The sequence below is a fragment of the Phocoena sinus genome, chromosome 3, assembly GCF_008692025.1.
Source record: "Phocoena sinus isolate mPhoSin1 chromosome 3, mPhoSin1.pri, whole genome shotgun sequence".
Taxonomy (NCBI): domain Eukaryota; kingdom Metazoa; phylum Chordata; class Mammalia; order Artiodactyla; family Phocoenidae; genus Phocoena; species Phocoena sinus.
The window spans coordinates 8,902,575-8,926,187 of NC_045765.1; the positions used below are offsets into that span (position 1 = coordinate 8,902,575).

General features: G+C 58.6%; 2 protein-coding genes across 4 annotated transcripts in view; one reads left to right on the plus strand and one right to left on the minus strand.

The window, feature by feature from the left end:
• Positions 1 to 13,695, plus strand: part of RFX1 (regulatory factor X1) — a 32,592-nt gene extending 18,897 nt beyond the window's left edge. For all 3 annotated transcript variants that reach the window (XM_032627098.1, XM_032627096.1, XM_032627097.1), the window contains 14 exons: positions 1,060 to 1,154; positions 4,370 to 4,736; positions 6,785 to 6,966; positions 7,989 to 8,108; positions 8,199 to 8,314; positions 8,541 to 8,659; positions 8,742 to 8,851; positions 9,303 to 9,454; positions 9,529 to 9,626; positions 10,943 to 11,092; positions 11,186 to 11,394; positions 11,828 to 11,981; positions 12,065 to 12,110; positions 12,260 to 13,695. In XM_032627098.1, the coding sequence (XP_032482989.1) occupies positions 1,060 to 1,154; positions 4,370 to 4,736; positions 6,785 to 6,966; positions 7,989 to 8,108; positions 8,199 to 8,314; positions 8,541 to 8,659; positions 8,742 to 8,851; positions 9,303 to 9,454; positions 9,529 to 9,626; positions 10,943 to 11,092; positions 11,186 to 11,394; positions 11,828 to 11,981; positions 12,065 to 12,110; positions 12,260 to 12,429 (2,088 nt within the window). In that variant the 3' untranslated portion in view covers positions 12,430 to 13,695. The remainder of the gene's footprint in view (positions 1 to 1,059; positions 1,155 to 4,369; positions 4,737 to 6,784; positions 6,967 to 7,988; positions 8,109 to 8,198; positions 8,315 to 8,540; positions 8,660 to 8,741; positions 8,852 to 9,302; positions 9,455 to 9,528; positions 9,627 to 10,942; positions 11,093 to 11,185; positions 11,395 to 11,827; positions 11,982 to 12,064; positions 12,111 to 12,259) is intronic.
• Positions 13,696 to 13,788: 93 nt separating this feature from the next.
• DCAF15 (DDB1 and CUL4 associated factor 15) lies at positions 13,789 to 21,752 on the minus strand. Its single transcript, XM_032628479.1, has 13 exons — positions 21,588 to 21,752; positions 19,904 to 20,001; positions 19,679 to 19,814; positions 18,937 to 19,043; positions 18,719 to 18,858; positions 18,463 to 18,633; positions 15,847 to 16,281; positions 15,650 to 15,741; positions 15,419 to 15,547; positions 15,241 to 15,326; positions 14,903 to 15,007; positions 14,710 to 14,825; positions 13,789 to 14,322 (listed from the first exon to the last, which is right to left on the minus strand). The coding sequence occupies exons 1-13, from the start codon at positions 21,717 to 21,719 to the stop codon at positions 14,267 to 14,269; spliced, it is 1,803 nt and encodes a 600-aa protein (XP_032484370.1). The 5' UTR covers positions 21,720 to 21,752; the 3' UTR covers positions 13,789 to 14,266.
• Positions 21,753 to 23,613: the final 1,861 nt, after the last annotated feature.

Here is a 23,613-nt window from a genome sequence, read left to right on the forward strand (position 1 = left end):
GTCAGTTTCCCGCTAGGAAGGCAGAGCAGCAAGAGCCCCGGCCCACGCCGCCACCGGAGCCGCCGCCCCGGCCGCCCACGCCTGGGCCCGGGCCGGGCGTGCTGGCCCCGGAACCGCCAGCGTGCAGCGGGGAGGCCCCGCAGCTAGGCAGCCCCGAGCCGCCGCCGCCGCCTCATTATGAGCCGGGCGCCGAGCAGTGGGTGGAGCTGGTGGGCGTGCTGCCCCCGCACCTGCTCCTGCCACAGCAGAAAGTGGTCCTCGAGCCACGGCCCGGGCTCCTGGCCCGAGCCGGCCCCGACCAGAGGGTCAGGATCCAGAGAGTCCCCCAAGTGCTAGTGTTCGGCACGGCCGCCACGGCCCTCAAAGTAGGTGGCGGACGCATGGGCGGGGTGCAAAGAGCGGGCGGGGGCGGGATCCGCCGGCCCCGGCCCGCGCCCGGCCCCGCAGGCCCTGTAGACCCCACCTCCACCCAGCCAGTCTGGGGGCCCGCCTCTGATTCCCCCTAAATCGAGCTCCAGGTCCCAGGCTCTGCCACTACAGACTGGGGTGGGGGATGGGGTGGGGAACTCAGGCCCCGCCCCTAAGACTTTGTCAGTAGTTCCAGATTCTGGCCCACAAACGGGGCCCCACCCCTGGCCCCGGCTCCGCCCCTAGCATCCGGTTCAAGGTTTCTAGGCCGCGTCCCTGTAGACAGGGGTCCGTCCCTGATGCAGGCTCCAACCCTGAAGCCATGTCTGTAGTTCCAGGCTCCGGCTTTAGTGACAGCCTTGTACCAGGACTTGGCTCTGCCGCTGGGTTTCAACTTTCACGCCCACGGTAGGACCCTGTCTGGGGTCCCCTCTGTGCACCTCAGGCCCTACCTTTACTGTCCCCAGCCCAAGCAGAGAGTCCTGGCTTCTCCTGACACAGCTGTGCCTGATTCCCAGCCCTGGCCCCGTCCAGGGTATTCAGAGAGCCCAGAAGTGCAGCCTTCCAGCTGGGGAGCTGCCAGACTTTTAGAAGCAGAGGCGAGGAGCTGGCCCACCCCTGACCCTCTGTGTACCCTTCCTCCTGTGCCAGGTGCAGCAGCTCCAGCAGGTGCCAGTCCCACATGTGTACTCCAGCCAAGTGCAGTATGTGGAGGGCAGTGATGCCAGCTACACGGCCAGCGCCATGTGAGTGGGGAGGGGACTGGGGGAAGGGACAGGAGGAGGGGCATGGGTCTGCTCAGGACCCCCTGGGACTTGAGGCCCCAGCCCCCAGCGGACCAGCCAGCCTTCAAGGCCTCAAGTGGCGGTAAAGCAGAGGGGACCCTGGCAAGTTGGGAAGGGCATCCCAGCAAGGCATAAGAGCTTTGGAATCAGGTTGGTCTGGTTCTATGCAAGAAAACAGAAAACAAAAATGGGAAAATTTTTTTTTTAATTTTACAAGGTAAAAATTTCTAAGGAATAGGGAATGTTAAACTGTGAAAAAAGAGTTTCCTTCACTCCTGACCCCCAAACATGCCCCAGAGGGGAGGCTGTGGCCCATTTCTTTGTTTCCTCCCAGAGATACTCTGAGAATAGAAATTACCCCCTTTCTTTGTTCAGAAATAGAGGCAGCGTGTTCTGTCCCCTATCTCTTCCCCTGCCATGTAGCTCGAAGCTCTTCGACCATGTGGGTCCCAGTCACCCTCTTTAACTGCTGTGTGATACTCCACCATACAGCCGCAGCATGAATGACATAGCCAGTCCCCACCCAGCCAACACGTAGGTGACTTCCACTCACTGGTGCTGCACACAGCTCAGCGTCAGCATGTGCCACATCAGGCGGATGTCAGCCCCAGGCCTGCCTTAACCCCGGCTCTGGCTCCTTGCTGGGGATGCTCCATATATATTTCCATGGGGAAGGAGCTCCCCTTCTCCGTGGGAGTAATTCCAGGGCTTATAGTCTCTATTTGTTGTTTCAGTTTTTGGAAGCTTCATTTGGCTTTCTTTGCATTTGCCTGATTTTTTTCTTATGTCCCTGCCACCTGTTCTTGTGGGCATGACACTGGGGGTGGATTAGCTCATGGAATGACTTGGTCTCTGGGTCCTGATGCTGTGGCTGACCTCAAAGGGTGTGACCCTGGTACCTGAGTCGTGGTCTACAGCATGCAGCTACCTCATAGTTCTGTTGATTTATTTCCAGTGCTGCCAGTCTCTCTTATCTGTGCAGTTGACCAGAGCTGGCAGGGACCACAGAGGACATTCCAAAGAGGAGCCGGGCTCCTGAGGGCCCCCAGGGGCTTTTCTGCCTCTCCTGGTCTGTCTTTTGCTTCTTTTTCTTTTTTAATAAAATTATTTATTTATTTATTTTTGGCTGCATTGGGTCTTCGTTGCTGCGCACGGGCTTTCTCTAGTTGCGGTGAGCAGGGCCTATTCCTCGTTGTGGTGCACGGGCTTATTGTGGTGGCTTCTCTTGTTGCGGAGCATGGACTCTAGGCACACGGGCTTCCGTAGTTGTGGCACACAGGCTCAGTAGTTGTGGCTCACGGGCTCTAGAGCGCAGGCTCAGTAGCTGTGGTGCAAGGGCTTAGTTGCTCCGTGGCATGTGGGATCTTCCCGGACCAGGGCTTGAACCCATGTCCCCTGCATTGGCAGGCGGATTCTTAACCACTGCGCCACCAGGGAAGTCCTGGTCTGTCTTTTGCTTCTGGTTCAGTTCTTCCTTCTGTGTTTATGTGTTTGATCACACGGAGTCCATTGTTGCCATCAGATTCTTCTGCTATGTGAAGTTTTTGAGGACACTGTATCTTATCTCTCCCTCGTAGTGGGTCATTACCATGTTCCCAGCCCTTTGCTGGTCCAGATCCCCACGCTGACCAAAGCCACAGCCCTTGGGCCTCCGTCCCTGGCCCTGTCCAGCTTGTGTCCAGAGATACACACATTCATTTATTCAGTCATTCAGCCAACAGTTACCAAAGCAATGTTTTCTGGGAGCACGTGTCGCGTGTAGGGTGCTGGGCTGGTTTTGGCTCCTGCCGAGGTGGGCACGGGCACTTACCAGTCCCTGCTCAGGTCACGCACTCTAGGTGTCACTCACGCAGTAGATGTGAACTGATGCGAACCAGGGCACAGTGATCAAGAGCTGCATCCTGGTGTCTGATGGGCAATGCTGCGCACCTCAAGTGATCACATCCCCCAGCCCAGTCCCTCTCCTTGCTGCCCGCAGAGGCCCCCAAGACTCCCTCCGCTGCATCCTTCAGCACCTTCTGAGCCAGGCCGCTCCTGATGGGCCTCCCTCCCTTTCTGGATTCTAAAAATTTAACTTATGTTTTTAAATCACTAATACATTGAGAGGGCTCAAAATTCAAAACTGTGTCCAGCCACGTTTGGTGAAGTGCCTGCCCCCAGTCCGCGGGCCCTCCACCCTCACAGATGGCAGATATAGATACGAAATGCCATGTAATCTCCCCCTTCTTCCCACTCTCTGCACCCTTCCCTGCCTCTTTTGTTCACCTAACCGAATGTTCTGGAGCTTGTTCTTTGGCAGGACCCCAAGACCTTCTTCCTCCTTCTTCACCCCTGTGTAAGATTCCATTACCTTTTAACTTGACATCCCGCTAAAGATGGACTCCCCCCCACCCCCCGCCAGTCATTTTTACTCTCTTGCTATGATTTGCAGCCTTGAGCTCATGTGACCTGATGCAGATCCTGGGATAGCTGGAGAACTCTCCGGGGTGGGGTGGGTTTCTGGGTCAAAGGGAAACACATCTGTACCCCGATAGTCATTGTTGACCAGCCCCTCAGCGTGACGGCTGCTGGATTTAGAAGTAGAGCCCCCGCTTCTCCAGCACCCTCTTCCTGCCTCATGTGCCTTGGTGTGTACCACCTTCTGAAGTGCCCTCAATTTACCTTTGCACTTGGCTTCTCCTCTGGCTCCCTCGCTAAGGCATTAACTCCCCTGTGGGGGACCTTTTCTCTCTCATCCACTGTTGGGTCCAGCGTACCTAGAACAGTGCCCAGCATACAGCAGGCACTCAATAGTTCTTTTTTTTTTTTTTTTCGGCTGCACAGCGTGGTTTGTGGGATTTTAGTTCCCTGACCAGGGATTGAGCCCGGGCCCCTGGCAGTGAGAGCACGAGTCCTAACCGCTGGACCACCAGGGAATTCCCTCAGTAGTTCTTTTTATGATTTACTGAAGCGTGTAGCCTATTGCAAGTTACTTAGCTCTTCCAGTTCCACTTCCTCCCATCTGAAGTAGGGACTCCCAAGTCAGGGGGCCACTTTGAGGATTAAGTGAAAATTTGCCCATCATGCACCTGGGGTGATGCACGGGGCTGTTGCTTCCTGCTCTCCTTCTGCCCCCTCAGTCATGCCCCTGTGCCACCCAGCTCTTGTCCCCTGACTCCCTCCCTCTACTTTTGCAGCCGCTCCAGCACCTACCCCTACCCCGAGACGCCGCTGTACACGCAGACGGCAGGCACCAGCTACTACGAGGCCGCGGGCACGGCTGCCCAGGTCAGCACACCTGCCACCTCCCAGGCGGTGGCCAGCAGTGGCTCTGTGCCCATGTATGTGTCCGGCAGCCAGGTCGTCGCCAGCTCCACCAGCAGTGGGAGTGGGGCCAGCAACAGCAGCAGCGGCGGCAGTGGCGGCGGGGGAGGCGGTGGCGGGGGCGGTGGCAGCGGCAGCAGCAGTGGCAGCGGAGCAGGCACCTACGTGATCCAAGGCGGCTACATGCTGGGCAGTGCCAGCCAGTCCTACTCCCACACCACCCGTGCCTCACCAGCCACTGTAAGTGCCAACCCAGGCCCCAGGGGAGGCGGGGTGGGAGGGGGACCCTGGGTGGGAGTGGTGGGTGGTGGATGGTGGTTGCTGGCCACCGTCAGCAGGAGCCTGGTTAGCCTGGTGTCAGGATGCTCAGGTGAAGATGGCCTTGGATTGGATCCTCGCTGTGTGGCCTCAGACAAGTTACTCAGCCTCTCTGGGCCTCGGCTAATATGCATGACGCTCTTGGAGCTGTTACCCAAGAAGTGTCATCTACTCTGATAGTAACTGGTGATGGCGGATAGATAGCAAGGGGAGGGAGATGCAGGCACCACCATGCAAGAAGCTGCCCCGAGCAAGGTTCTGTGTCCATCCCGAAGGCAGCGAGATAACCTTCCTCTGCCTAGCGTGGCTCTGTGGAGCAGCCCTAGATCCTAATCCTGACCGGGCTTCTCACCAGCTCTGTGACTGTAGGTGGGTCGTCCTGGGGTGGTTCCTGTCCTCTTGGAGCTTGACGTCTGGTGCGATGGCTTCCCCTCTTTTTTTTTTTTTTTTTTTTTTATTCATTCATTTATTTTTGGCTGTGTTGGGTCTTCATTGCTGTGCGTGGGCTTTCTCTAGGTGCAGTGAGCGGGGGCTACTCTTCGCTGCGGTGCGTGGGCTTCTCATTGCGGTGGCTTCTCTCATTGCGGAGCACGGGCTCTAGGCGTGCGGGCTTCAGTAGTTGTGGCTCACGGGCTCTAGAGCGCAGGCTCAGTAGTTGTGGCGCATGGACTTAGCTGCTCCATGGCATGTGGGATCTTCCTGGACCAGGGATAGAACCCGCGTCGCCTCCACTGGCAGGCAGATTCTTAACCACTGCACCACCAGGGAAGTCCCTTCCCCTCATTTTTAACTATCGCCCTCTCCCATGGCGACCCATTGTGGACCCCATAACCAAGACAGAAGTTTCTCAGAAGACAGGACCTCCCTTATGCACCCATGCAGCCTGGCTTCTAAGTCTAATATTTTAATGCTGGTCATAACCCACATAACTGATTTCATGACTCCCTAATGGGTCCTGAAAACATGCTTCGCCAGACCAGTGCCGTCCGATAGAACATCCTCCAGTGATAAATATTTCCTCTCTGTGCTGCCTATTGCAGGGGCCACATGAGGCTATATTGAGCACTTGAAATGTGAGTTTCAAGGTCCTGGGAACTGAGTTGTTTTTTTTTTTTTTTTTTTTTTTGCGGTACGCGGGCCTCTCACTGTTGTGGCCTCTCCTGTTGTGGAGCACAGGCTCCGGACGCACAGGCTCAGCGGCCATGGCTCACGGGCCCAGCCGCTCCACGGCATGTGGGATCTTCCTGGACCCGGGCGCGAACCCGCGTCCCCTGCATCGGCAGGCGGACTCCCAACCACTGCGCCACCAGGGAAGCCCCCTGAGTTGTTTTTTTAAAAAACTATTTCGAAAGAATTATAGTCACAGAAGCTGCACAATAGTACAGAGATCCCTGTGGACCCTTCACCCAGGTTACCCCACTAATTACACTTTACGTAACCGTAGTACAGTATCTAGCTAGGAAACTGATATTGGTACAACGTGAGGGTGTCTACTTCTGTGTCTTTTTATCACATGGGTAGGTTTGGGAAACCACTATCACAGTCAAAATGCAGAACTGTTCCGTCACCACACACCCCTCCTGCTAACCCTTTGTAGTCACCCTTGCCTTCCTCCCTCCCAGCATCCCTAACCCCCGGCACTCACGAATCTGTTCCCCATTTCTCTAATGCTGTCATTTCGAGGATGTTCTATGAATGGACTCATACTTTACGTGACCTTTTGACGTTGGCTTTTTCCATTCGGTGTAAATTAATTTAACAGCTCTGTGTGGCTGGTGGTGACTGATTTGGACAGTGCAGTTCTAGAGAGTTCCACTGGATTTAGTTCCCATGGGTGATTGTGATATGACACCCTCTTCAGTGTGGTTGTCAAGATCACAATCAGAAATAAATAGAGAGAGCACTTAGCAACGAGCACTTGAGAAATGGAAGCAATTCTTAGCATTCTTCCATCCCTCCTCGGGCCCCAGGTCCAGTGGCTCCTGGACAACTATGAGACAGCCGAGGGCGTGAGCCTGCCTCGGAGCACCCTCTACTGCCACTACCTGCTGCACTGCCAGGAGCAGAAGCTGGAGCCCGTCAACGCCGCCTCCTTCGGCAAGCTCATCCGCTCTGTCTTCATGGGCCTGCGCACCCGACGTCTCGGCACCAGGTGGGGCCACCTGCCCCTGACAGTCCCTAGCAGCCACAAGGCCCAACCTCACCCTAAGTTATCGAGGTCCTCAGCTCCCCTTGTCCCCTCGCTCACTCCACTCCAGCCCCACTGACCTCTTCACAGCTCCTCTGACACTTGCATGCTCCTACCTCAGGGCCTTTGCACTGCCTGTGCCTTCTGCCTCACGTACCTTTCCCCACCTCCTGACTCAAACGTCCCCTGACCCCCTTAACTAAAACTCCAGCCTTCCCTCACCTCCTTGGCATCCAACCCCCTTACTTTATTCTCCTTAGCACTGAGCACCATCCAACATGCCTCTTACGTTACTTCTCCTTTCTGATCTGTCTTCCAGTGCTGAAATGCACGTCCCTTGAGAGTGCAGGGGCTACACACAGTCAGTGCTTAATCAGGGCCTATGAGTCAGTGAATTCACGTAGGAAGGAGCAAGGAGCCCTCCCATGAACCCGCTCTTCCCTGCCTCTCCTTTGCAATCCCCCACACCTCTCCAGGCTGAGCCCTGCTCTTCTCTTGGTTCCAGCTCCCAGCTTAGGCCTTAGACGTCACCTCATTCATGCATTCCTGCATGTGTACATGCGGAACCTTGGGCAAAGTACTGCATGTCTCTGTGCCTCAGTTTCCTCAGCTGTCAATCTAGGATGCTAGGAGTACCCTTCATAGGGTAGGGATGAGGAGCACGTGGATTCGAATACGCTAAGTGCTCAGAACAGTGCCTGGCAGATTGTTATGACTAGCAGGCAGCAAACACCTGCTAAGTGCCTGCCCCTGACTCTGGCCCTGTCTTCACAGAGCTCAGTCTGCAGTTGGGGGCCTCTCCTTGGCACCCATAGTCCCTGTGGCTTCCCCAGCCCAGCACCCCCAGCTCTGTGGAAATATGGGTCTCGCCCCCTGGGCTCTGTTCGGCCCCCTAGCAGAGAGGAGAGGCAGGTGTGATGTGAAGCTCCCGGTGGACGATCGGTGACCACCCCCAGCCCAGCCCTCATCCTCTGCCTCCCTCCCAGGGGCAACTCCAAGTACCACTACTATGGCCTGCGCATCAAGGCCAGCTCACCCCTGCTGCGGCTGATGGAGGACCAGCAGCACATGGCCATGCGGGGCCAACCCTTCTCGCAAAAACAGAGGTAGGAGGGCAGGGCTGGCCCGGTGCTGGCGGGCAGGGAAAGGCATGGCAGCCCATCTCCACTCCAGTCCCCTGCCTATCCCTTCTCCAGGCTCAAACCCATCCAGAAGATGGAGGGCATGACCAACGGTGTGGCCGTGGGGCCACAGCAGGCCACTGGGCTGTCGGACATCAGTGCCCAGGTCCAGCAGTACCAGCAGTTTCTGGGTGAGGGCTCCCTGGACTCTGGGGCGGGCCCAGGGCAGGGTCTGTGGCCCCCGGAGAGTGTGCAGATGGCTCACTTGTCCTCCCGGAACCTCTTCGCCCCCAGTGCGCACGGGGGAACTTCTGCTCGGTAGCAAAGTGGTGCCGACTTAGCAGGATCCCAGGATGAGGCTCAAGGGTGCAGGCAGCTGGGGGATGCAGGGGCTCACGGTGTCTCCTCCGCCCCCAGATGCCTCGAGGAGCCTTCCTGACTTCTCAGAGCTTGACCTCCAGGGCAAAGTGCTGCCCGAAGGCATCGGGCCTGGGGACATCAAGGCCTTCCAGGTCCTGTACCGGGAACACTGTGAGGTAGGGCACCTGGGCAGTGGGCAGGGGCGAGGGAGGGCCGCGCTGCCGCTCAGCCCCCTTGAGCATCCAGCCTCCCCAACAGGCCATCGTCGATGTCATGGTGAACCTGCAGTTCACCCTGGTGGAGACGCTGTGGAAAACCTTCTGGAGGTACAACCTGAGCCAGCCCAGCGAGGCACCGCCGCTGGCTGTGTGAGTGCCTTTGGGGGAGGGGGGAGGAAGGGAGGAGGCTGGGTACCATGTGAGTCAGCCCCCAAGGCTGGGGTGGCCAGACCTCAGACTTCATGCAGGAGTGGGGGCTCCTCTCTACCCCTGCAGTTTGTGGGGTGCACGTGGCCTTCTGAGCCCGCCTCCAGAGTGTGCATTGGTACCGGTCTGATGCTCGGTGTTTGGGATGGCATGCCCCACCAAGCCATTTCCTCCCTGCGGTGGGTAGATGCCTGTGCCCCAGTGTGCAGGGTGTTAAGATCCCTGTCTGACCCTGGGGGCAGTGGGGTCTGTGTCAGCCTGACCCCGGGACTCTTCCAGAGACAGAGAGTACCTGCCTGACCCCAGGGTGGGGTGAGGGTGCTGTGCCCTTCTGACCCTGGGTACAGGACCATGGAATGTCCTTGTGACCCCCGGGTGGGGTGGGTGCCCACAGGCACGATGAGGCCGAGAAGCGGCTGCCCAAGGCCAGCCTGGTGCTCCTCTCCAAGTTCGAGCCCGTGCTCCAGTGGACCAAGCACTGTGACAACGTGCTGTACCAGGGCCTGGTGGAGATCCTCATCCCCGATGTGCTGCGGCCCATCCCCAGTAAGTGCACGGCCCCCCGGTCCCCACACCCCACCCCACCCCTAAGTCCTGACCAGCCCCCCTACCGCCCACAGGTGCCTTGACCCAAGCGATCCGGAACTTTGCCAAGAGCCTGGAGAGCTGGCTCACCCACGCCATGGTGAACATACCTGAGGAGATGCTGCGGGTGAAGGTGAGGGCGTGACGGGGGCTGAGGGGCCAGCTTGGCCCACAGCCCGGGGCCTCCCTCCCGGCTGCGGTGGGGGGGCTGGGGGCCTCGGTCTCCTCTGCCTGACAGAGGCGGTAAGATTTGTCCCCGTGTCTGTCCCATCAGAGTGAGCTTTGGGCGTTGTCTTTACAAACCAGCTTCCTCAGGAGCCCACTTCTGAAACACAACCTGTGTGTGGTGTTTTTTTTTTTTTTTTTTTTTTTTTTTTGCGGTACGTGGGCCTCTTGCTGCTGTGGCCTCTCCCGTTGCGGAGCGCAGGCTCAGCGGCCATGGCTCACGGGCCCAGCCGCTCCGCGGCACGTGGGATCCTCCCGGACCGGGGCACGAACCCGTGTCTCCTGCATCGGCAGGCAGACTCTCAACCACTGCGCCACCAGGGAAGCCCTGTGTGGTGTTTTGTATGCAACACGGCATCTTAAAAAAATTAAAACCAAATGCACACTTGAAGTAGTTCTCTTCAGAGAGCTTCAACAGAAAGTGCTTTAGGTGTTCAGAAAGAGATAAAATCTTAAAAAAACCAAAACCAAAAACATCTATAAGGAAACAGAATAGCCCTCTTTGTCAGTGCTGCACATTCACTAACTACCAAGATGTGAGGAATTAGATGGGGTGTGCTTGCTCTTGAGCAAAAAGAAAAAAAAAGAAAAGAGAGAGAAAAAAAAAAAGTTTGTTTTCAAAGTCCCGAAAATGCCAACAAGACAGCTAAACAGAAAGGGATGTCTGAAGAATGACCCCTGGGTACGCTGGACACAGGGCTGGGGTTGGGGGCCTGTGGAGAGAGTAGAAGCTGGATCCCGGAGGAGCCCTTCAGAATGGGTAAGACTTATGTATTCATTCATTTATTCCACACGCATTTATTGAGCACCTGCTGTGTGCTCGGCATGGTTCTGAGTGCTGGGAGCACAGCAATGACCAAGATGCACAAAACTCTGGCCCTCCCGGAGCTGACATTCAAGGGAATAATAATACAAACAAAATGAAACCAAAGGTTATGGAAGTAGTGCCCTTTCTGGGCAATGCCCTCCGAGATTTACTTGTGTCCTTTGATGAAAAATAATAATGCTGTTCAGATACAATACATTGAATTTTTTTGGAGGCATTCTTTGGGTGGGTGGTCGCCCAAAGTTTGAAAACCCCGACCCTTTGATCTCCCAACGAAAGCAACAAGGTACATTCCTCCCTTTTAGGAGAAAGAAACAGGCTCAGAGAGGTCGCACTGGGTGGGGCAGGGGGCCGTGCGGGGTGGGTTCCGCGGAAGCCACAAGCCCCGGGCCCCACAGGTGGCAGCGGCCGGCGCCTTCGCGCAGACCCTGCGGCGCTACACGTCGCTCAACCACCTGGCGCAGGCGGCGCGTGCTGTGCTGCAGAACACCGCGCAGATCAACCAGATGCTGAGCGACCTCAACCGCGTGGACTTCGCCAACGTGCAGGTGAGCGTGGACGGGCAGGCGAGCGCGGGGCGGCCCGGCGGTTCGGGCCCGGGGCGGCGGTTGAGCCCCGGGCACCCGCCCGCTGTGTCCCAGGAGCAGGCCTCGTGGGTGTGCCGCTGCGAGGACCGCGTGGTGCAGCGGCTGGAGCAGGACTTCAAAGTGACTCTGCAGCAGCAGAACTCACTGGAGCAGTGGGCGGCCTGGCTGGACGGCGTCGTGAGCCAAGTGCTTAAGCCCTACCAGGGCAGCGCCGGCTTCCCCAAGGCCGCTAAGCTCTTCCTCCTCAAGTGGTCCTTCTACAGGTGCGCTCCGGCTGGGCGGGATGCGGGCGGGGAAGGGGCTGGGCGGGAGGACGTTCCTCCCACCAGGGCCGGACCCAGAGAAGGCTCCTGTGCTTTGGGATCGGGCCAAAATGGGACCGGTGAAGGCTCCGCCTCTTCGAGGAGGGTGGGGCTGGATGAGGGCCCCAGCCCCACCCTCTGCGGCTGGACCAGAGAAAGCCCCACCCCCTGGGGGGACTCGGGTGCCTTTTAGAAAGTCGAGGGTCCTGCTGGTGGTGGGCGGGGCTCGGGCCCTCCTCCCTCTCTGAGGGACGCCTTCCGTCTCTGACCGGGAAGCCTGTGCGGGGCCGGGCGGTGGTAACTGGGCTTGCTCGGGCCTGGGGTCCTTACGGCAGGGAAGAGGGGCGCGGGGCGGGTCCCGGCCTGAGGATTTCCTCTCTGTCGCCTCCCACAGCTCCATGGTGATCCGGGACCTGACTCTGCGCAGCGCCGCCAGCTTCGGCTCCTTCCATCTCATACGGCTGCTCTACGATGAGTACATGTACTACTTGATCGAGCATCGCGTGGCCCAGGCCAAGGGCGAGACCCCCATTGCCGTCATGGGCGAGGTGCGCACGACGGGTCCGCTGAGGGCACGGGAGGGGTGCCCCTAGGCAGGACCCTCATTCCTTCTCCTCTCCCCTCCTTCCAGTTCGCCAACCTGGCCACCACGCTGAACCCCCTGGACCCGGACAAAGGTAGGTAAAGCGTGCCCCTACCGAGGGCCAGAGTCCAGGGGGTGGCGTACAGCGAGGCTGGGGTGGAGGAGGCGGCGGTTGGGGAGCCATGTGGCGGCCTGGTGGCGCCGCAGCCCCACGCTGAGCCAGGCCTGGTCCGTGTACCCCAGACGAGGAGGAGGAAGAGGAGGAGGAAAGCGAGGACGAGCTGCCGCAGGACATCTCGCTCGCGGCCGGTGGCGAGTCACCCGCGCTGGGCCCCGAGGCTCTGGAGCCACCGGCCAAACTGGCGCGGACAGACGCACGTGGCCTCTTCGTGCAGGCGCTGCCCTCCAGCTAAGCCTGTGGCCTCCCCCGCCGCACCCCGCCGCCCCGCCCGCCCTACCCTGCTGCCCCTCCTCGCCAGGGTCCCTCACAGCTTCTGTGGCTTCGCTGTCACCCCTCCAGCCTCGGCCGGGGCCGGGAGGGGGCCTCCGAGACAGGGAAGGTAAGGGGGTCCCTGCCCCGGATGGAGCGGGCACAATCACAGGGCCGGGCGGAGCCACAGCTGCAAACTCTGACACAAAAGACGTGCCTTAAGGAACCCGCCGACGTGCCCAGGTGCCCCCTGGGGCAGCCAGCTTGGCCCTTGGCCCCAAAGGCCGCAGCATCTCCCTCCCCCAGCCCCACCCCCACCACCCCCCCCCAGGGGGCAGGCAGGCAGGCCCCCTCCCTTGCAGAACTGTTAACTTATTCAGCTCGCTGGCTTTGCACAGCCTGTCCTAGGCCCAGCCCTGAGCCCCGGGTGGGCGCAGGTGGGCATCACCTGGGGACCCGCCACTGTCAGCAGCAGCCCCGGGATCCCTCCCCCAGCAGCCCCACCGCTTCCCACTCCTTGGTATAAGTGCAATTAAAGCTGTGGGTGTCGCATCTTCTCCAGAGCTGGGCCCTCCCTTGCCCCGCAGCCCTAGAGGGGGGCACTGCCCGGCCTGGATAGGGGGAGGGCAGAAGGGGCACCACCTCCAGCTTCCAAAGAGCAGCAGGCTGGACCGGGCGCCAAGCCCAGAGGGACCTGCTGCAGGCAGCGGGCCCGGAAGTGCCCACGCCTGCCCCAGCCAGGGCTGGGTGCTCCACTCGCTCAGATCCTGGACCCTGAGTCCCGGGCCCTCCTCGCCGCTGGTTTGTAATGGAATCTCTACGCTCCTACTCTCCCTGGAGACCGTGCTTCTCCTCCATGCGTGCGATCCCCGCCCTCCACATGACTATTGTGCGATTTGTGAGCGCCGCGTGAGCGGGGTCGGTAACTTGTTGGGGTTTTTTCCAACCATCATGGCCTTATCTGTTCCGGTTTTCTCAGTGTTTTCAACCTGTGAGATAGATGTTTATGGCAAAAAGCGAAAAAAAGAAAAAACACACCTGATCTATTGTATAAAAATCACTATTTTGTGTGCTCCGTGTGCTCCAGCTTTTGGGGTGGCTTGCCGACTCCCCCTCCTTACCCCTCGGGGCCTCCCTTCTCCTGGTGGTGGAAGTGTCCACGCGTGTGGTAGTCTAGTGTGCCGAGCTGTTTTCTACCTTTTTGTAGTCTTTCTTAAAACACAATAAATTCCGCTGTGATATTTGCCTACTGCTGACTTGCCGGGCCTTGGTGGGAACCTTGGGGCTGGGGGCTCCAGCTGGGCCCCGAGCACCAGAGTGGCAGGCAGTAAAGGGAACTCGGTGAGGTTCAGAAATAAAACATTTATTATGTGAAGAGGAACAACAGGGCCGGGAAGGGGAGGTGTGATGGCCACGAGGTTCACCACCTCAGGTCGGGGGAGAGGCTGGGGGTGGACAGGGCAGGGGTATGGGATCCATCTGGCCTCCCTGGGGTGGGGGTAGGGGGGCAACGTCCACACCTGTAGCCGAGAAAAGGGGCAAACTCGTGAGGAACGAGGGCCCACGCCCAGCTTAGGGTGAAGGCGGGCGCTCAAGGCTGGTGGGGCAGGGGGCTCCCTCCCTCTGCCCCTTTCCAACTTAAATAGGCATAAATAAGAAGCGTCCAGACTCTCAGGCCACCAGGGGCTGCCCCGCCCAGCCCCCTTCCCGCAGCCTAACACTAGTGCCGGTCATCGGTCGGTCGGCAGAGGCTGCCGGGAAGGCGGCCAGCTCCCAGGCCGCGGAGGTAGTTGGAGTCAGTGTCCAGGGCGGCCGGGCCCTCACAGCACAATCCACGTGTATCGCTCACTGTCTGCCAGAACCTTCAGTGAGCACCCTGCAGGGAAGGGTGGGGACAAAGCCTTGGAACCTTGGCCTGCCCAGGCTGTAGGAGAGGCCTCTTTCCCTGACTTGATATGGGCCCAAAAGGTTCTGGAAGGCAGGCACCCTGCTAAGTTATGTCTGCCTCCTGCCTGCAGCCTTTCAATAAAATGTCTGTTGAATGACTGAATGACTGGCCGGGGGCCCCCAGGTGCCACACCTGAGCTGGCCCCCTGGCCTTGGCCTGGGCTGCCCTCCCCTCACCCAATGCCACGGTGTCCACTAGCTCAGCCAATGTGCTCCTCCATTCAGCAACACTTAGGGATTAGTGCGTGCTCTGGGCCTGGCCCGGCCCCAGGATAAGGACCTCAGTCCTGGACTGTCGTCAGGTCACGGGGCCCACCTTTGTGCAGCGCCTCGTTGGTCATCCTGTTGACATAACGGCCGCTGCTCTCAGGCACCAGCCACTTCATGACCATGTCCACGCAGCTCTTGCGGTATGAGCTCCAGACGCTGCCGCTGAGGGAGAGGGGGTGAGCAGTTCTCCTCACCCTGGCCCAACCCACCCCCAGCCCTGGCCCCCGGCCCTGCCTCACCTGGTCTGCCCTTTGACCTCAGTGAGGTCGCCCACGCTGACTGTCAAAAAGATGCCCGTGTTGAGGTCCCATGCCACCTTGAGGCTGGTGTGATAGGTCTTTGGTCTACAGCGGGGAGGGATGGTGAGCAGAGGAGAAAGGGAGTGGGACCACAGGGTCCCTGAGCTTGAACCCAGGCTACCCAGAGGGGCCTATATCTTTGAAGCAGTAATGGAGCGGCCAGTCCGAGTTTTGGTGGGCAGGGGGAGTCTTCTCACATCCCCCCTTCCCCCCACTGAGAGGTCTTGAGTGCAGGACCCCGCTGGGCAAGGGTGAGGGTGGGGTCCCTGCCCACTCACCGGAGCTGGCCCTCCTCGGTGGGGGACGGGAATGCCAGGAGCAGCAGGCCAATGTTAATGAGGACCTGGTTGGTTTCTGGGCAGACCTGGGGGGCGGGGTGTGGATGGTGACACGTACTGAGAATGCTGCCCAGAGCTGGGAGGCCCTGGGCCTGCCCTGCCCGACACCTGGGCCCACCTCCAGGATGACAATATCGTAGTCGCTGAAGGAACAGAACTGGTGACCCCAAGTGGCATCATGGCGGATGACCTCGTTGATGACATACTCGAAGTCCAGTGTGAGCTGCTCCACTGTCAGGTACTGACCCTGTGGACAGTGGGCAGAGGGGGAGGGGGAGGATTGCGCCAACTGCCATCCCAGCAGGTCCCCCGGGAGCTGCCCCTTGGCCTGCCCGCTGCCAGCACCAACCTGGACGGCAGCCTGCTCCCGCATGGGCCGTAGGTTGCGGCCGCGGAGATCAGTCACCACGAAGGGCAGGGAGATCTTGTCATCCTCCAACTCTGAGAGGGCAGGATGTGGGGGTAGGGATGGCGGTAGGAGGCCTAGAGGCCCCTCCAGGCCAGCCTCCCACGCCTGGGACCCCACCAGGTGGGCTCCCCGCTCACCATCCTCTGGCTCCGTCCCCTCACCGGACCCCAACACATAATACAGCTTGGTGTAGTTGACGTATCCAGGCTCGGAGGCGGGCACCTCTGCTGCAAGGGGGCTGTCCCGGGGCACCGCCTCCCCACCTGGGGCTAGGGGCTCAGAGGGCAGGCGGCAGCGGCTGCTAGAGGGCCCCGGGCAGGGGGGTGGCCGGACTTCCTCTGAGGTCCCACCCTTGGCCTCTTTGGCCCTGCGGAAGATGTCAGCCACAAACTCCTTGGCTTTGGCGATGGCAGGCGAGTGCTCAGGGGCCCCAGAGGGCCGAGCTGGGGCCGCTTCGGAGCAGGGGGCGGGGAGGACAGGGGGCATCTCTGGGCTCTGGGGCCCAGGGGGGCTGGGAGGGGCCGGGGGGTAGGTGGTGTGGTCGTACAGGATTTGGCAGAAGCTGCTATCACCTGGAACATAAAAATAAAGTGATGGATGTGGGAAGGGGGTCAACAGATGAGTTCAAGTCCAGAATGCTCTTCCGATCTCCCTCATTATGCTGGGGGGTTCTTAGAAATCCACCATGAGGAGACCCCTCTAGAAGATGTACATATTCTGAGATCAGTCTGAAACACCCAAAAGGGAAAAAGGACTTTTACATACACACACACACACACACACACACACACACACACACACAATCATGTTCATTCAAACCTTACTCTTGAGCATCTGCTGTATGCCACACACTGAGGACTGAGGAGTGAATAAGACAGACAAAAATCCCTGCGCTTGGTAAGCTGACATGTCATCATCATACCAGATAAAAGCCACTTAAGTTTGACAGTTTACTACACAGCCCTCTGTCCTTCCCAACGCAAGCCAGACCAGCACAGGCACAGACTGCCCGAATCCCAGGCCTCTATGACTCCGTCTGACTGGGAGGCAGATCCCCCTCTGGGGAGTGTCAGTGTGGAAAACCCAGCGCATTCACGAGCAGCAGCATGGCCAGGCCCTGGGCTCTGCCTGCCCTGCTTCATTTGGGCCCCCCTCAAGCAACCCTTGGAGAGGGGAACTGTCCTCCCAGTTCAGACTCAGGACTGAGGCTCAGAGAAACTTGTCCAAGGTCACACTGAGAGATAATACAAGTCTGCCAACGAACTCCTGTCTGCCAGAGTGGTGGCACTTCTTCCGGAGGGGAGAGGGAGTGAGTGGAAAATGTTCAAGTCAAAACTCCCCCTCTGTGTGAGTACCCTCCTACGGTGAGATGAGTGTTAAACACTGATGACAATGCCCCTCACATGAGTTGTGTGCACACGGGCTGAATCCTGTCCCATGTGGTCCTTCCTGACGGGGCAGGGGGTGGCGGCCCCATCCAGGCCTGGCTTGTTGGGGGCTCACGGCTTGGCGAGAAGCAGGGCCTTGCCCATGCTGGCACAGGTGGCCAGGGCAGGGGTGGGAGCCCCCTGGACAGGCCTGAGGACAAAGCACCCTGCCCCTTGCTGGCCTGTGGGCTTAGTTATATACATAGAATCCTCTTTTCATGTCCAATACCCTCCCACACCCCTAGGGACAACCATTTTAAATGTAGTTAGTGGGTATCTTTTTTTTTTTTTTGGCTGCACCGCGCAGCTTGCAGGATCTTAGTTCCCCGACCAGGGACTGAACCCAGGCCCTAAGTGAAAGCACAGAGTCCTAACCACTGGACTACCAGGGAATTCGCAGTGGGCATCTTTATTTGACTGCATTCTGGCAAAATTGGAACACGTCTTAAATTTAAATATAAGTGGTATCAGTATCAGGTGACAGATCTTCTTGTGTTTCTTCTGCACTTGAACATGTCTTTAAGGTACACTCTCCACAGATGTTCACGTTGGGGCTCTCCCTGCTGACCCAAGGGAAGTGCCCACCCTGTCCTACCTCCCCAAACCCCAGCGATGGACACCAGGCAGCCCCTGGCTCCTGCCACCAAACCTTCAGACATGTCTGGGTGCAGCGCTGCTGGGCCACAGGCACGTCTGTTGCCATGAGGCCCTGGGAGAGCGGGAGAGCCCCCAGGGCCCCACGCTGCCACCAGCCAGTGGCATTATCCAGCTTTTTAACATCTGCCACTCTGCTGGGGGACATCACCTGATTTTCACTGGCATTTCTGCGATCATCAAAGATGTAAGAAGGCCATCTGTCCACTAACCACTCCCTGAAATTTTTAATCAACGTTTCTCTTTTTGCGGAGAAGAACACACTGCACTGTCCAGCATGGTAGCCACTGACCGCATGTGACTACTTGAACTTAACATGACTAAAACTAAATTGAACAACTCAGTTCCTTGGTCACATGAGCCACGGTCAAGTGGCTACTGGTGGCAGCTATAGCAGATACAGCAGATCTGGAACATCCCAGCCCTGTGGAAAGTTCTAGTGGACAGCGCTGGGGTGGGGAGTGGCTGGGTTTGGATGCCACGTTCCCACTTCCTGGCTGTGTGACCTTGGATGAGGGACTTCACCTCCCCAGGGCCCTGGTCTCCTCATCTGTGATGCAGGGTAGTGACAGCACCGAGCTCGCAGGGCCGCTTGGCCGAGTCATTAGGTCACAGGGCCCCGAGGCTGACAGCGCATGCGCAAAGGGCCTGTCCTCAGACCTGGGGGCCTACCTGCCGAGTGGACCGAGACGGCGCAGGCCACCAGGGAGTAGCTGGTGTTGAGCAGCACCACCTGGTCCTTCTTGAGCTGGAAGGCGGGCTGGAAAGTGGGGAAGGGGTAGACCACCTGGTACTTGGTGTGCAGCATGAAGCCATGCCGCAGGCACTGCGCGCTCGGGTCACCTGCAGCGACACAGGCCACGCGGGCTCAGCTGCGGCCCCAGGGCGGGGAAGCAGGCAGCCTGCGCCCCCGGCCCCGGCCCCTCACCTGGGTGGGCGCGGCTGGCGTCCCGGCAGGCGGCACAGCGCCCCGGCGGCGGCACGGCCACGGTGCTGATGTAGATGTCCCGGTGGTTCTCGTCGCTCATCACCATCATGTTCATGAGCATGCCGTTGGCTGAGCGAGTGCTGGGGGCCGGCACAGCCTCAGAGCCCGGCCCAGGCGCCCGCCCCCCCACCCCTGACCACCCTCTCCCCGAGTCTCACTTGAAGCCGAAGACAATGACCTTGGAGGCGTCACTGGGCCACTCGCACACGGTCAGGTACAGGTCACTGTAGATCTCCTCATCCTGGAAGAGCCGGACCTGCCGGACCTGAGAGGCATGTTTGGGTCGGGGGTCCGAGCGGGCCCAAGGCCCACCCGAGGCTGCACCAACCAGCAGTACCGGGCCAGGGAGCCCCAAACAGCCCCCACCAGCACCCCTCTGCCTTCCTGAGGACAGGCTGAGGAGACTCACAGGCATTTCCCCTCACAAGTGGGGGACACAGGGAGGCCGGGCCCAGGATAGGACACGGCCAAGGAGAGCCCTGCCCCAGCAGAGGGGGCTCAGCCAGACACATCGGTTCCAAGCCCAACCCACCCTGAAACCTGTTCTCCTCTCTGAGCTCATGTGTAAACTGGGGTTAGCGGCACTCACCTCCTGGGGTGGGGCGTTTGAGGAGTCGAGGTCAGGGCTAAAGTGGGTGTGGCAGCCTGCTCGGCCCTAACAAAGCTAATGGGCCCTCCTGGCTTGAGCCCTCAAACCATATGAAATTGCTACCATTGACCCATTTTCAACTCTAAAAATGGCCACTTCCTACACTCCGACCTAACACTTGGAGTCTCAGCAACGGCCCCACGAGTACGCTGTTCTCATTTGCGGACATGAAACCCGAGGCGCAGAGGGGTGCCGTGACCGGTGGGAGCCATGCTATTGGAAGGGACGCCCAGCGTCAGGCCTGGCCCTACCAGCCTGAGCTTGCTGTGGACGTTGAACTCCCACCAGTACAGGTGGTAGATGTAGAAAGAGAAGTCGTCGTCCCCGCTGCTGCTGGTGTAGGAGAGAACATAACGGCCGCACTTGGAAAAGCCCAGGAAGATGTGTCTGTGTGGATGGGGGGAGGGGCAGAGTAACCAGGTCAGGGCCAGCCTGATGCCCCACCCAGCCACCCCCCTGCCTGGCCCCAGCCTCACCCTGCATAGAGAAAGTCTTCGTCCACAATGTTCTTGAGAGAGACGCAGACCCTGGGTGGCAGCTTCCGGAAGAGGCGAGGAGAGAGCTGCCCACTGATCTGAGGAAGGGGCAGCCAGGGCTCTTGAGGCACCACGTGGCGGAAACAGCCTGCAGTCCCCCAGTCCCCTCACCCAAGGCCGAGCAGCACCTTTGGGGTCCAGCCCAGCCATGCAGGCCTACTCCCTGCCAACCATAACGGTCCAGGGAGGTCCAAGCTCTGGAAGGTGCAAACGGCGTGAGCCTGATTCTCCACCAGGGACCCGAGCCATCCTCCCACCTCCATAGCCTCAAGGTTCCTCTTGCCTAAGCCCCCAACCTTTGAGGACTAGGACTGGCATCACCACCCCCAGTCACCCCTGGCCCACACTGGGCCACGGAGCTGCCTTCCTGAAGGCTGCCTCACTGCACAGTGAGCTGTGGGCATCGAGAACCGCTAAGGAGCCTGGAATGGGGGCTTGACCAACTACACTCACCTGTTCCCGACCCACTAGCCCATACAAGGGGCACACAGCCCCCTCGGGGGCCAGCTAAGGCAGACAGAAGGGTAAACCTGACCAGTGACCTTCCAACTCCTGCCCAATTCCCCCTTCCAACAGACTCCCTCATCCCAAAAACTTCACCAAGGACGGATTTGGGGGGCCAGGCAGGCACAAGTTGGGCACTGGGGGATCAGAGCACCTTGGACCCTGCTATCCAGTCTAATGGGGGAGATACAACCCAGCCCTCAAGGAGATCCCAGGATGGAACAGCCCTGTCAGCGAGGCCCAGGCTGCTGGGGAGACACAATCCCTGTCCAGGGAGCTTCCAAGCTAAGGGCGGAGCCACAGCCCAACCCAGGGAGCAGTCAAGCTGAGGGTGGAGACTGTCCCTGCCCCAGGAACTCCAGTCAAAAGGAGAAGCCACAGCCCTGCGCTCACAGAGTTCCCAGCCTAATGGACAAGGCACACTGCTCCCAATCCATGGAGACACAGACCTGCCCCAGTTGCTGCTGACCTGACAGCAGACTGTCCGCCCTCCCAGAGCTCCCAAACTGATGGGGGAAAGAGCCCAGCACACTGAGAGTTTACAGTATCATGGGGAGACAGAGCCCTGCTCAGGTAGCTGAAGATCAGGCCTTCTCCAAGGAGCTCCCTCCCATTCAATGCGGGAGGCAGACGCAGCTACAGGAACTCCCAGCTCCCCTGTGGTCAGAGCTGGACAGAGAGAGGAACCCCAGGCGGAGCAATCCCAAAGCCGGTAGCAAGGGCTCTGCCAAGGGGGCGGTAAAGCTCCATAACGGAAGGGCCGTGGGAGCAGGGTTTTGAAAAATGAGTCTGACCCTGGATCGCCCCCTTCCTCCTTACTCCCCCAGCGGCCTCTAAGGCCCCCTCCATCCAAGCCCCCTTCACGGGGCCCCGCCCCCAGCCCCTCCATCCAAGCCCCATCCCCGGGACCCCGCCCCCAACCCCCTTCATCCAAGCTCCCGCAGCCGCCCCCCCAATCCAAGCCGTCTCCCCGGGGCCCCGCCCAGCCCCTTTCCTCCGAGCCCCCCTCCCCCGGGGCTCCGCCCCCAACCCCTCACCCCGCGAACGCCCTCCCTCCCTCCGCCTCCCTCGTCCCTCCTCCCCACCCTTCGACGCGCTCCTCCCAGACTCCAGGCCTCACCTTGACCCGCTCCAGCTGCTTGAGGACGTGCTCCCGCCGCCGCCCCGTTGCCCGCTTCCCCCCGGCGCCCCCGGGGCCGCCGCCGCCGCTCCCGGCCCCGCTGTTCCGCTCCGATTTCGAGCTGGGCGCCATTTTCACCCCCTCCCTCCACTTCCGGAGCAACCGGCCTCTTAGCCCCACCCCCTCCGCCTCATCATTGGCCCTTTCTCGGCACTGCCGCCCGCGGGTTGGGTGAAAGCCCTCACTCAGGGCCTTTGCCCGCTACGCCTGTCCATCACAGCTACCTCGGCCCTTGATTGGTAGAGACGGTACAGTCCCCGCGGCCTGTCGCCGTATTCCCGCCTTCCCGCAAGGACGCCCCCGTCAGAGGCCCCATTTGCGCCCCTCGCCGAGATGACTTTGACTCAATAGGCAGAGGCGCCCATCAGTCCCCACGGCGTCACGCCCCCTTGTGGCTGGTGGGTTTCCATGGAGACCCAGGTGGTCCAGGCCTGTGGGCGGGGCGATGGGAGCCTGTGGTCCAGAAGGGCCAGAATTCCCAGCCCAGGGATCTCCGCGCCCCGTCCGGGTGCGCGGAGGCCTGGCGAGCATCCCGGGGCCACCGGGCCGGGCCCAAGGAAGGGATTTGCAAAATAAAAGGAAGAAATTCGATTAAAACATCTTTCAGATGGTCTGGGGGGCGGCCTGACTGGATGATGATGATGGTAATAATGACAACATTAATCACTTGTATATCACTTTACACTTGCCAGAAACAGTTCGGAGCTTACGGTTCTATGTAGTAGGTCGCTGTTATGCCCCTTTTATAGATGATAGTAATAACAATTGTTTAATGTCTGTTATGAGTATCATCTTCCTGTGCTTTTAGCTCATTTAACTTTCAAAACCGTTTTGGAGATGGGTCCTTTTATTATCTTCATTTTACACATGATGAAACTGAGCCTTACAGTGTAGCGCTCCTGAATGGTACATATATACCCCAGATGCAAACTGTTACTATAATTAGAGAAGAATCAAATGGATCTGGCTCTCATATTCTTCCAAGCCTCTCACATTCAGTTATTCAACAAATACTTATTGAGCACCTACTATGTTCTAAGCGCTGGGGATACAGCAGTAAAAAAGACAGATAATAAACAAGGAAATTAATTTATGTTATCTAATTCCAGCTAGGATTAGAGAGGAAGGAAGAAGGCTGCTTAAACAGGGCAGTTAGTGAGGGGCCCTGTGAAGGTGAGGAGGAGGAATATTCCAGCAAAAACAAAGGTTTCAGGGTGGCAAGATTGAGAGACCATAAAAAGACCAGTTGGGCCAGAACAGGAATGAGCAAGGAAGAAAGTAAGAAAGGAAAACAGACAAGGACCAGGAAGCAGGTAGGGAGTGTATGAGGCTTGTAGGTAAGAAAGACACCTGAATTTCACTCTTAAGGAAGCGGGAAGGCATAAAAGGAAGTCTCTGGAAGGTTTTTAATAGAAGATGATGGAATCTGAGATGAACTTTAAAAGATCATTGTGATCCAAAGAATTAAATACCCATAAGTCCATACTGGTATAAATGATTGAATAAATAATTGGGGGGGGAAGGGACCAATCTTCCTTATAGAAGATGAGGGAATAATAATAAAAGTAGGGGACTTCCCTGATGGTCCAGTGGTTAAGAATCTGCCTTCCAATGCAGTGGACGCAGGTGCGACCCCTCTTGGGGGAACTAAGATCCCACATGCCATGGGGCAACTAAGCCTGCCCACTCTAGAGCCCATGCGCCACAACTAGAGAGCCCTGGCACTCTGCAACTATTGAACCTGCATGCTCTAGAGCCTGTGCAACACAACTAGAGAGAAGCCTGCGCACCACAATGAAAGATCCTGCGTGCTGCAACGAAGACCCCGCAACTAAGACCTGACGCAGAGAAATAAATAAACAAATAAAAATAATAAAGGTAGAAGGAATGAGGGAGGGAAATAGAAAATCATCATCAGACAGTTACCATAGTAATCATTGCAGCAAGCAAGATCTACCAATGGATG